At 32.2% G+C, this 12,957-nt stretch overlaps 1 protein-coding gene across 6 annotated transcripts in view; it reads right to left on the bottom strand.

Annotated features, from left to right (window-relative positions):
* Window positions 1-6: 6 nt before the first annotated feature.
* Window positions 7-12,957, bottom strand: part of LOC105273690 (synaptotagmin 1) — a 15,379-nt gene continuing 2,428 nt past the window's right edge. Inside the window, exons 2-11 of one of the 6 annotated variants that reach the window (XM_011316277.1) lie at window positions 12,153-12,660; window positions 6,502-6,643; window positions 6,055-6,180; window positions 5,742-5,887; window positions 5,550-5,648; window positions 5,127-5,321; window positions 4,885-5,061; window positions 4,553-4,804; window positions 4,173-4,389; window positions 7-411 (exon numbers count right to left, since the gene is read on the bottom strand). In XM_011316277.1, coding sequence (XP_011314579.1) covers window positions 4,195-4,389; window positions 4,553-4,804; window positions 4,885-5,061; window positions 5,127-5,321; window positions 5,550-5,648; window positions 5,742-5,887; window positions 6,055-6,180; window positions 6,502-6,640 — 1,329 coding nt within the window. In that variant the 5' untranslated portion in view covers window positions 6,641-6,643; window positions 12,153-12,660 and the 3' untranslated portion in view covers window positions 7-411; window positions 4,173-4,194. The other 5 variants (XM_011316273.1, XM_011316278.1, XM_011316276.1 and 2 more) reach the window with 5 other exon arrangements.

The following is a 12,957-nucleotide window of genomic DNA, read 5'->3' as shown; positions in this document are numbered from 1 at the left end:
GTAATTAATTAATTGGTGAATGAATAATTCAGCCAGAATTTCGGGTATAAGTTTGTAAATTCCCACATTTTTGTTGAATAAATTAAATTGATTGGCTTATGTGCCATTAATCAATTGATAAAAGGAAAATAATTTTCTTCATTGGTGGAATATCTCTGAATAATTTCTCTCCGTACAGATGATCTACGCAACGTGCGCTAATTGTCATGTGAAATCTAATTATCAGATACTCTCACCTACTCGGGAGGACAGCAATTGCGATGCATATGAGACGAGTTGTTACCTTCGACAAAGAAGAATTCTTCGAAATAATCAAAGGCACTCTAGATACATTTGTGTATAGGTACATGCGTGCAGATACATTCGATTTATCAATTGCACTCCTGCAATTTTTCCCCCTCCTTGGCGTACCTGACAATTATATAATCTTATATACACATCGTGGTGTTATATAATATTTATTTATTATACAATCTGAGGTACTCTCGTTTTTTAGCTGGACGTGCCTCACAGAGGCGTCGAAATCAATTAAATCATGATCATTACGTTGAGTTTTCAAGGGCTAATTAAATGGGCGGAGAGAAGCGAATTAATTGGACAAATTAGGGCGCAGGGGGTGAGTACACTGTTAGAACATTCCCTTTAAATAAAAATTAAATAATTATAAATTGAAAAAACAACAATATATTCAATAAAACCGAAATTTTTCCGTTTATTCAGAAGTCAAAAAAGAATTCGCAATTCATACATAATAATAATAATAATAACATTTCAATATGAAAACTCAATTTTTATGAATTTGTAATTTCAACGAAAATTGTTATAAATTTATTTAATTTAAACGGAATTGTTTTGGAAAAAAGAAAAATTGTAAATAAAAAAATCAGTGAATATTCAGATGAAAATGAATTTTCAAGAAGATTAAGAGTTTTTCCGAATAGTTCAACCAAAAATTAAAAGAAAAGTTGAGGATTGATGGATTTGTAATCAGTAATGAATAATAGAAAATGGCGAAAATTTCTAACAGTGCAACAAGAGAAATGATTAGTAGAATATAAAGATTCGTTCAACTCGCTCGAATTGACTGTCCTCGCATTATTCCGTAACACTTTAATGATATATTTATGCCTAAAGAGGCGATGATTGAGTGCAAAACAATGACAAAACAGAGTGATGACTTGTTACAGTAACAATTGGTCCTGACAACAAAACGATTGAACAAAATAATAAACAATGACGATAACTACGCATCAGTTTAATCGTTCTAGATACTGACAGAAAGATTTTCACTATATGCAGCTGCAAATATTGTTTTCATTTATAAATCGTACATGGTTTTCATAAAAAGATGAGCCAACGACAGTTAATCGAGTAATTTAAGTAATTGTTGGGGTAATTCTGGACTTAAATCTACTCTGAAGGTATTGGAGCGTTAATGCCGATAAATTCTGGAATAGATATCGATTTGTTATTGTTTTCTGGATTTCTTTGATCGTTTTATTACATCAATGTCAATGGTTATAAAGATTCCAATGATGAACTGGGAAACTTCATTTACATATATTGTCCATTTTAATTTATTTCTTTATATACTAGTGTATATTTTCCTCTGCAGAATTTCGTGCCGATTATTTATTACATTTCAGGGGATTTTTAGGAGAAGGCCGTTGCGATACCGAAATTATTTACAAATATATTGAGGGACAAATTATACGGAAATCAGTGGATGAGTTAATATTTTGGAATTTTAATGGAGAAACAAATTTTTCATTTATGTTCTACATGTTTAATACTCGCTCAACGAAATAAAATATGTACAATACAGGATAACTACATGCATGTGTGTATGTCAATATATCTAGAATATATGTCTGATGTTTCAATTCGTCTGTCACTTTTCATCGCAAATTTTTGTTTGTGCGGCTCTGTGAAGAAATTTTATAGAAAAATTTTGTCTAGAGAATTTTATTGATTTTCTCCTGGAACTCTAAAATATTATTGGAGTTCTATAAAGATTTCAATTTTCCATGGATTCGATTAAAAATTATGCAACGCCGTTCGACGGGTTTAAATAAACATTTGATTATTGAAAAAATGTTTGTTGATGTTCATTTTTATGGATAGTTTATTCGTTGAAATATTCTATGCAAGAATTTTCTATAGAAAAATATCAATCTGTTGGCATTTTTCTGTTTATGTTTTCAACAAATTATACGATAAAATTGCACATTGTTAATGTTATTAATTATTTGTATATTGGTTTAATTGGAATTCTAATAAGACTTGGAGATATTTTCTAGAGTTGCGAAGGAAATTCAATAAAATTTCGTAGAGAAAGCGAATTTTTCGTATGAATTTTTTCATTCGCGTTGTAATTTCGCGAATTTTATAAATCTGCAGAGATACCAACACTCTAGGCCTGTTGTTCAATTCACTCCGTATTCCCAGAGGGAAATTGTTTATAAAAAATTCAAGCGCTAACACGCGAATTATTCTCATGTTGATCTGAAATTTTTGCACGAATCTCCATCAATTTAACCAGAGAACTCTACAAATTTTAGCAAAAACAACGAGAACACGAAAATTCCTAATTCTCATTAAACAATGGATCTTATTTTTCCAGCAATAACACTGGAATTTTTATAAATAATGTCTCTCCGTGAATTTCAAATATTTTTATAACAGAAGTTGAGAAAATGGCGCATTGTAATTCCAAGGCTTTTAAAATAGATTTTTTTCCATCGACATGAATACGAGAATGTCATACGACTCCAGAACCTTCTGCTCGTTAGAAAATAAAAATGATTCCCCTTTCATTCAAAAAATGCCGAATTTTCATTCTTCAAACTAATAAACAGACATAAATAAATGAATTGTGAATGCAAAAAATACTAACGACGTGTCTACAATAAATAACTCAAAACGTCATTAGCATTTTCGTCTTTGAACAGCTCTCTACTTCGTTCCCTTATCGTTATTATCATTATTATAATTATTATGAATTATGATTATTATTTCAGCGTACGAAGACATTGTGGGACAGCACGTCACCAACGAAATTCAAACAATGACAATTGGCATGAGTATAACAATAAACTTTTACCACCAACGAATTACTAAATTCATTTCATTTTTTTATAAAATAACGTCAATGGGTACTAAATCTACACAAAATTATTGTTAATGTATCGAATTAACGATGATTAATCGGGGATATGCAGGTGAATGAAAATGTGAATCATTCTTCGCTCCAATACTAGATTTTTTGGAATTAAACAAATTCACCTAAAGAGATCAAATTTTATTTTGGGACTTCTGAGTTTTTACTTCATTCTTTCGAAGACATCAGCTCGAGTCTTCCCAGATTTCCAGATTAAATCCATGACTTAAATTGAGATTCTCCGAATTTTAAAATAACTTGAGGCTTATTAGCAATTTGAATTAATAAAAATCCCTAGCTAGAACTAACGAAAGTTTTGAATTGTCTGACGACTCAAATTCACTCGAGTTTTGAGCCTCAAGTGAAAACTTTCGAGAGTTATAATTCGAAACGTTAATAATTCATTTCCATAAGTCTCAACATAAATTTCCTTATCAACAAAAATCTCAAGTCAAGACTTTTTGAAGTTGAATCTTTCAAGACTCAAACCGATGCTCACAAAAGTGTCAAGTTAAATGCCTTGAGAATTTCAATTGAAGACCCTCGAGATGCCAAAATCAAATTTGTCTCTAGGTGTGCATGGAGATGCTGTGTGTGGTGTTGGTGTCATCGATGGATAATGAATCACCATTCAGCACAATAAAACTCATCTACAGAGAGAAGTATAGTATATATATGTGTATATACAAGACACTACACTTCGTCAGAGCCAGTTAAATTCTATAATAATGACGTCAGCATTATCTTTTTTTCTCTTTAAACGATGGAGTAATCATTCGATAGATAATATCCACTAGGTACCTCGTTCTCAGTTGTCATTCGGTAATTTTTATGTTGTTTTTAATCAGTTATATAGCTTTATTCAGCAGCTCCACGAAAAATTAAAAAGAGTCTAAACGTAGTTCGAAGTATTTCGCCTCTTGTTTTTAATGTTTAACGCTTTGGAAATTCATTTGAGAATAAAAGTAATAGGATTTTAAGGATTTGGACTCTTATTCGTTTGTTAGATTACCTCATGGGGGAGTGGTGTTATCTTAATCCTTCTTATCACCGTCCTCAGGATCCTTAAGGGTGTGCCATTGTGCGATGGGACGTCTTGGAGATGCCAGCATGTCAGACCAATGTCTCAATTCAGTTCCACTTGCATTGTAACCGAGGATGACTTTACCGATTGGTTCAGATGTCCCAATACGGTCATAATCAACGACTGTTACCATGAGATTTACTTTCTGCAAGTTCAATTTCACAATTAGGATTTTCATCGGGAGATTCTGTCGAGAATATTTTTAACCGGGTCAATAACTCCGGACACCAAGAATAAATCAAGAATCAATATCTCATTGATTAGTAAAAAAAAGAATATTTAAAGGATTAAAAAAATGAGATGTGTACCTGAATTTGTTCGAAGGGAACTTCAAACGAGAAGGATTCGTTGTAGTAAGGATTGAGTGTGCACTTCTTGATGGACGTCTTCTTCTTCTTCAATCGTTTTCCATTCTGCATCAGGGCAATCTTGACGTAAGGATCGGACAGACCTCCGACGTCCATTTTCTTGAGATTCTTCGCCTCGAGGATGACAACCGTGAGTTTTCCAGCTGTTGGAACGTACCGGAGTGAGAAGCAGATGTCACCCAACTTGTTGTCCTTGAGAAATAATTTAATAATTCAGTTTTACCCACAACAATTAGTCTTTCTTTTTACAATATTAAATCCAGATAACTCACCTGTCCACCCTCACCCTCAACACTCTGCAGCTCTCGCCATTCCTCGATTGTCTGTGCCAAATCGATCTGACAAAGTGGCACCTTGACTTCTCCGATTTGATCGTGCTTGGAGAATCTATCGAAATCGAAGATCGCGAATACCAGAGTCTTGTTCATAGCGTCAGCGTAAGGAACACCCTAAACCCAGAAGAACAGGAGTCAAATAAATTCCAGTGATGAATTTTACAACACTGTATATCTACCTTGAATGTAAAGGTCTCGTTGAACTCAGGATTGAGTGTCTTCCTGTGAACTTTCGTCTCAAACTTCTTCTTCTTGTCAGGCAAAAGATAAACCTTGACGTAAGGATCAGAAGTTCCTCCCATATCGAGTGCTGGAAGTTCTTCAGCCTTTATCACTGTCACAGCTAAACTGTTTGAATTGAAGTCGTATTCGAGCTGAAGAGATCAATGTGAGTCATTAAAGCAACGTAAAATTGACGTAGAGAATAAAAAAAAAACAACACCCATGTACCAAATAATAAAATGTAACAAATTCATGATCACAACATCAATGGTGTCAATGTCATTCCTGGAAAGAGTGCAGAGTAGGGAATGAAGAGAGTAATTTTTTATGGTTTTAAATGTATTGGCAAGACATTGGTAATTTGGCATGGGTCATTTCACCTTGTACTGGAGCTTTCCAAGCTTGACCTCGCTCTGTTTGCTCTCAGCTTCATCGGGCTCCTCAGCATTGTCTGTTAATTCCTCCATATCCGGCTGCACCTAGGTACATGAAAGTGGATTCCACGGGGGACAAATAGAGATTAATTGATCTAGGGACTAGCCAAACAAAAATGGAACATAATAATGAAGAACCTTGTCCTTGTATGTTCCACCCAGGAGCTGGACACTCTTCAGGTCTACTGCACCCTTCAGACCCTTTTTTCCATCCTTTGATCGACGCTTGCGGAAACATCTTCTTATACAGCAGAAACAAATACCCAGCACCACTGCACCCACAGCTGTCAAATTATTGTTAGGTTATTATTATAGAAAATGTCAGTTGAGTTATTGAATTTTTTAAACTGTATTTTTTCACATTTTTCAGGGTACCATGGAGGAGAAGGAAGTTAAGGTGTGGAGGTCACTGCATTGAGTTAATTACTTCATCTACAAATTATTAAATTACCTATGAAAATGGCGACTACTCCCCATGTTGGAATTCCTGTTGCTGCTGCTATCTCTTCACCGACATTCTCAAATTTTGTCGCAATATTCTTGACTGTTGATTCTGTTGGAGCCTCCGAAACACCCGCTGATTATAATTAGAAATTTTTTAATTACGGATTATCCATGTTTAATTGATTTCCCACAGCAAACAAATTGAAGGAAAATTATTGGAGTCACGGGCCAAAATTCAATTTGTCCACAATTTATGAAACAATTAATTTGATAATAATATTGTTTAGTTTATAATTTTTATATCAATATTATGTAATTTTTATTGAAGACAAATTAAACTTGAATTTAAATAGAATGGAATTGAATAATTTGTCGTGTGGTTTTTTGCTCTCCGGACTTTCAGGATGTGTCATCTAATGATAGGAAAATTAATTAATTTTTATCTGCTGATTACCAGTGACGGACTCCTCGCTGGTTGTTCCTGATTTAATTATTTCACTGGGTAATGTAGCGAGAACTTGAGAGCTGTTGAGAGTACGCGCCGCATTTTGACTTTCCGCTGTCAGCGGAATATCTCTTTTCACTGCCGGCATTATCTGGAGCAAAAAAAAAGGCGTTAATTACAATTCCAGCGATAATTTCATGGTCCATTATTATATGGAAAGCACTCGGTGGCTAAATGTTTATAATATTGTTTGTTGATTTAGTTTCCATTGAGTCTCTCCTTTCTCCCGCAATTATGATTGATTACTTAATTAATTTCCTTCCAACGACTTGATTTTATTGTTTGCAGTTAAACTGCAATGATTTATTGAAAATTGCTACCGAATAATCCACGAAATTTAATTTATTCTTAACAATTCATCCACTCGTAAATCGAAGGTATGATTTTTTATTTCACAAGACCACAGGAAGTGATCCGAAATTATTGTTCACTCATGGTATCGAAGCAATTGATCGAATTTCCATTGATCGAATTTTTTTATAGCACTGCAGAATGATTTATGGACCCGTCACTGAGATGATTGAAAAACTCATGTTAAAAAATCAACAATATACTAATAAATATTAATAATAACAACATAAATATAATAATCAATGATAATAAGACCATAATAATACAATATTTTCATCTATTTGTTCGTCAGATGTTAAAAAAAATTGACTTACTTATTTTACCTTGATTACTTTATTTATTTATTCCATTCCCTCCAACAATTTCCATTATTATTATATATTACTATAGGTTCCTCCAAAATTGAGTGATTATAACATTAAAAAAAATTAAAAAATTACTGATCTATTTAATTCTTAGTTAATTCTCGTTTTAATGAAGTAATTGAACTTTAAGTCGTTTTGATTTGAATCAGGAAGTCTTTACAATTAAATAATGTTAATATCAATTGTTTTTTAACTTTTTTTTAATGGCACGAATTGTGATTGTCATTGTTATTTTTTCTCGATTGTTGATTAGGATGTGGGGAGGGGGATACTTTTGGATTAGTTAATGCAATTGTTAATTGAATAGAAAAGTTTTGTCCGTGTCGTCGGACGGAACTTTGCGCACTCACTAAATTTACTGGCAAGTGGTCTGAGGAATAAAGAGAGAAAAAAATGTATTGACATGAACTTGAGGCGAGTACACAGTATTTAAACGGCCTTGGAGCCGCATATGCTGATTTCATAGGCTATTCAATGGAGCTGTAAATGTCGGCTCAACTATTTCTCTAGTATTTCTCTTGTTATTGGATAGATGGGAATATTTTCAAATGAATTATTCAAAAAAATTCTCGAAAATTCCATTTAAATCTCATCTGAATTTCAAATAATTCGAGATTCAATTCAATTTTAATTGAGAATTTTTTGGGTTCTCTGACACATTGTCAATATTAAAAGTCATATAAAATTGAATTTTCAATAGATTGAATTTTGATAAGTTATCGCTTGAATATTCTAGGAATTAATTAATTAATGTAATTGAGCATTTCAATAATTTGAAGTTGAATTCTATTTCAATTGAAAATCGAATGCAATTTAATTTTCACTACATCGAGGATTGAGAGAACTTTTTGCTTGAATATTGGAGAAATTAATGAATTAATTCCATCGAAGATTTCAATCATTCAAAGTTAAATCCAATTTCAATGGTAAATGCTCCCTATATTTATGACTCCTATTGAAAATTAAAAAAAAAATACTTTTCGCGTTAAATGCTTAGGAATTCTGAAGATTAAATACAATTCCATTTCGATAGATTAATAATTCAGGGAAATTTCGGTGTGAATTCTCAATGTTCATAATTTTTGTCAATTATCGATATCGATCGCAGCATCTGACATTTCCTCGGGTGTGACTTTTACGAACAATCCTAAAAATAATAACAGAGGGGGAAAAAGGTCGTTTGCAGGGAAGTAAATGGGATAAGATGGCAAAAATATCGGGCCGTCAAAGGAGATCTTCAAGTTTAAATAAAAATAGTGAAGGAAACCCGTGAAATACCCCCAATAAATTAACTGTGTATTCACTTTTCAAGAAATACTCAATCAACACATAATTACCAATAATTACCAATAATTACCAATTTAAAATAAATACTAATTTAAAATAAATACTAATTTAAATATATAAACGAATATAATTTAAAAATGTTTATTCCTATCAAAAAAGCTTGTGTTCGGACGCAAAAATGTTTATATAATAAAAACTAAATGAATAAATTTATTGTTTTTGACATGAAATATCAAGCGAAAATGCAAGACCTGAAAATGAATGAATGAAATGAATGACTCCAAAATTTTTTCACATGAAGTAAATGATGGAATATTTGCAAAATTCTTTAAACTATTGTATTTATGAAAAATGGCGATTCCGGGACACTTATTTTCCATCCCCTGACGGGATTCCCAGTCCTCCAATCCTCTTAGGGACTTATCTCGGGTTTTTTTCTTTCACCCATTCACATCCTAGTCCCACGCAATTTCCACTGTTCAATAATGTCATGGATGTACATGAAACTATTGGCTGCTGTCCATCGTCGCATTTAATGACTTCATTAAATTTATTCCTGCCTTTGTCCCCATGTGCCAAGAAGAAATTTTGTTTTTCCCAGAAACAATTGTTTGAATAATTACGCAACGAAATTATAATCATTGAAGATCTAATTAATATCCAGATATATCCAGATATTCTACAAATAATTCAATAATTAACAATTAAATAATCATTGAAGATCTATTAATTAATATCCAGATATTCTACAAATAATTCAATAATTAACAATTAAATAATCATTCAGTCGTAAATATTTCTAAATATACGAAACTATTATATTTTATTATCAGTGGTAATTAGTTATTGTTTATAATTTGTTATATTATTTGTTGTATTGTATTAATTAATTACTTTCGCGCGAGGGAATTAATTAATTGAATTCAATTGCGTGAATATTCGAGGGATCAATTGATTCGGAAAAAATTCTCAATGCGGTGCGTGTCTGACTGGATCGGGGGCTCCTCCACTTATCTACTCCATTCCTTCACAAAAAAATACTTCATTCATCTCTCACACCCATAAAAACACATACCCATGAGGTACGAAAGAAGAAAGAGAAAATCCATCGACTGGTGTACGTAATCTCGGATGATGCGTGCGCAAGCTCTCATGAATGGAGAAAAGGTTGCGAAATGCTATCTTGGGATATTATCACGGTATATATTGACGTCATGTCTGACGATTTCACTTGATGTCGATAATTTCTCGATAAAAGATGAACATTTCGATATAAAAATAATAAAAAATGCTCGAAAATGCCGAGATGAAAAGAATGAAAGATTCACTCGATCGGAAAATTCAGAAATATGAAATAAAAATGGCGAAATGTAAAATTCGGTCGAACGATATTTTATTTTCATTGCAAATTTGACATTTATATTATTTTTAAGATCTTTTTTTACCGTTCTTTGGTTTTTTAAGCTTCGGAAATTTCGAAAATTTTTAATTATTGAAGATTAAATTGTCTTTGGTGCTCCATTTTTTATGAATCAATTGAAGTTGAAGTTGACCTTCAGCTCAAGTAATTATCGGGTGTAAATAATTCGATGATTTTTCACAGCCCGGGAATTGAATAATTCCAGGACTAATTAACTTTTATCAGAAATGATTCGGTGGGTTTTTTTGATTGACTCATTAATCAGAAATTCTGTTAATTTTCAGTAACAAAATTTTGGAAAAATATTCCTCGAGACGAGCCATTCCCCAATTTTCCAAATTCAATTTCAATTCATTAACCACAATAATCACAATTGTCTTGAACAAATCAAATTATCATTTACCACATAATTATCTAAACATTCCCAATAATTCAACCAAAAAAAAAGTAAATAAATAAATAATTGGAAGATGACTACTTGCCCTTTCGTCAAGATTCTATAAACCCTAATCATAATTTTTTTAATCACTGTAATGTTTATAAATCGATTTCAATTAATCTTTGTAATAGTAATGATTGACTCGGAAATTCAGTGACTATTTTTAATTGAAATTGACTCTCAACTCGAGTAATTGAACCGTAAGGAGCTACCGGGGCTGCTATTTTAAAAAATTAGAGACAAATGAAATTGAAGTTTTTATCAATTGTTACGGGAAATTTTGATATTTTTTTATCGGATGGTGGACAAATGGGAGCACCAGGAAGCCACACCGGATTGGAAGAATGCTAGGATTTTGGGGGAGATGATTACAGCTGGCTATAGGGTATATTGACTGCCCTACATATCATGTCGGAAGGGTCTGCTAATATCCTTTCCCCTGTTCCACGAAAAAAAATCGATTCCAGTGCATACCAATGCCTCTAAGAATTTTCACGCGGTCACTCACCAAAAAACCAAAAATTATTCGATTAAAATTACAGGACTAATTCACTAATTGCGAAAGCTCCACACAAAATTTATTGCAATTTAAAATTTGGGATATAGTAATTTTTCACTTATTAATCACGGAAAAATGACCGTAAATAAGACAATATTTCTTGTCGTGAACCCATGGGTTGTAATTGCGATTATTAAATTATTGAAATTATCGAGATCATTAGAAAGATTTGAGGAAGTTCATTTGAAATAAATTAAATATAGAATTACAAGTTTTCAACTTTTTTTGTTTTAATATCCCAATTATATAATTGAAGTTTGCGGATTGTCTATAGGAAACGCGTAATTTCCGGTGCGATAATTTCTTGGTCTAGACGCATGGGAAATTGTATAGAAAAAATTATCGAAATGATTATTAAATTATTGGAATTATTTAAATTATTGAGATCGTTAGAAAGATGTGAGGATTTTCATTTGAAATAAATTAAATATAGAATTACAAGTTTTTAATTTTTATTTTGTTTTATGAGGAAATAATGGAGTGGAGGGAATTTTTCGAATTTTAATGGAAGAAATTATTTAGAATACGTGGAAATATCGAGTTTTTATAATTTTTTTCATAAATTTTCCATTGGGTATTTCGATAGAATCGACCAGAAATTCGTTTGTTTATTGAATTTTTATTTGTTTAAACAACCACCGGGACAATTAAATAGCATCGAAACTGTTGGTCTGAAGAGAATGAATGAGCAGATACATTGTTTATATAAAGTTTAATAAAAAAACTCATGAAATCCGAGACGACCTCAACTCCAAATTCCATCCCTGGATTAATCAATGCGATTCCTGAATTCCAAAACTATTCGTTAATTAACGATTTCGAGCCTCTCAAAAAAATATTTAACTAAATAAAAATTCTATAATGAATTGAATAGATTAACAATCTTTTTTCCAGTAGAATCACGCAATCGTATGCCCCATCCTGGGCCCCACAAAAATCGAAAAAAAAAATCATTTCTGCAAAATCAATTCTATTCTTCTAAATAAATTTTTATTACAAGTAAATTCCTGAGGATATTCGCTGTTGAAATATGAAAAATTCCGATAAACTATTGACTTCATCGAGAAAACTGACGGTAAAACCCCAGAGGAAAAATGGAGAGCATCTCCGGGAATAAAATCCCGAAAGAGTGAAAAACCGAAATAAAAAACTGAAAATGAAAAATGGAAAAAAGCTTACGTGCAAGCTCGAAGGACAGTCTCTCGAGCAATTCGGTGGAAGGTATTTTCCTCACTGTTGAAGCAATAATGTCCGACGACTGGTACGTAAAGTATGAAGGTATGACCCGTCGATCTACCCCACGTCACAGGAATAAATTAAAATTCCGTTGTTGCGGTTAATTAATTGAGTATTTCTATGAACGAACTGGTGATTCCTAGCACATTTTCGATACTAATTGATTGTATTAAGTTTGTATAGTCAACCGAGTTGAAGCACGAAAACTCCTTTTGCAGACTGGGTGAAGGGGTCAGAGGTGACGAGGGATGAGGGGGTGGCGTTGTCAGTGCGCCTGAGCTGAAAGACGGCGGACATTTTCGATGGAAAATGCCGAGAGGGAGAGGATCGATAACTTCCCGGTTTCTATATCGTTCGTCTATCTTGGTGACTCGCCAGAGGGCGAAAATACAGCCCTTATAGGGGATCCGGCACTCGACGGACGTCCAGCTTTTCCTAGGGGTGGGCCACCCTAAAAAAAAAAAATTTGTTATCTATTATGTACACATTATATACTTTAAATTCATCTATCAATATAATTTTTGTGTCATTATTATTATTTTATTCCTTTACTCCTATTTATTCATTTTTTTATTTGTTAATTTTTACTCAATCAATTTTAGCAGACAATATATTAGATTCGCATAACATGATTTCAATTATTTTAATTGTATTTATTTTATTATTATTATTATTATTATTATTATTATTATTATTATTATTATTATTATTATTATTATTATTATTATTATTATTATTATTATTATTA

The sequence above is a fragment of the Fopius arisanus genome, unplaced genomic scaffold (assembly GCF_000806365.1).
Source record: "Fopius arisanus strain USDA-PBARC FA_bdor unplaced genomic scaffold, ASM80636v1 scaffold00006, whole genome shotgun sequence".
Classification (NCBI taxonomy): domain Eukaryota; kingdom Metazoa; phylum Arthropoda; class Insecta; order Hymenoptera; family Braconidae; genus Fopius; species Fopius arisanus.
Note: the sequence above shows the minus strand (reverse complement) of the source record. Positions and strands in the feature narration are given on the sequence as shown.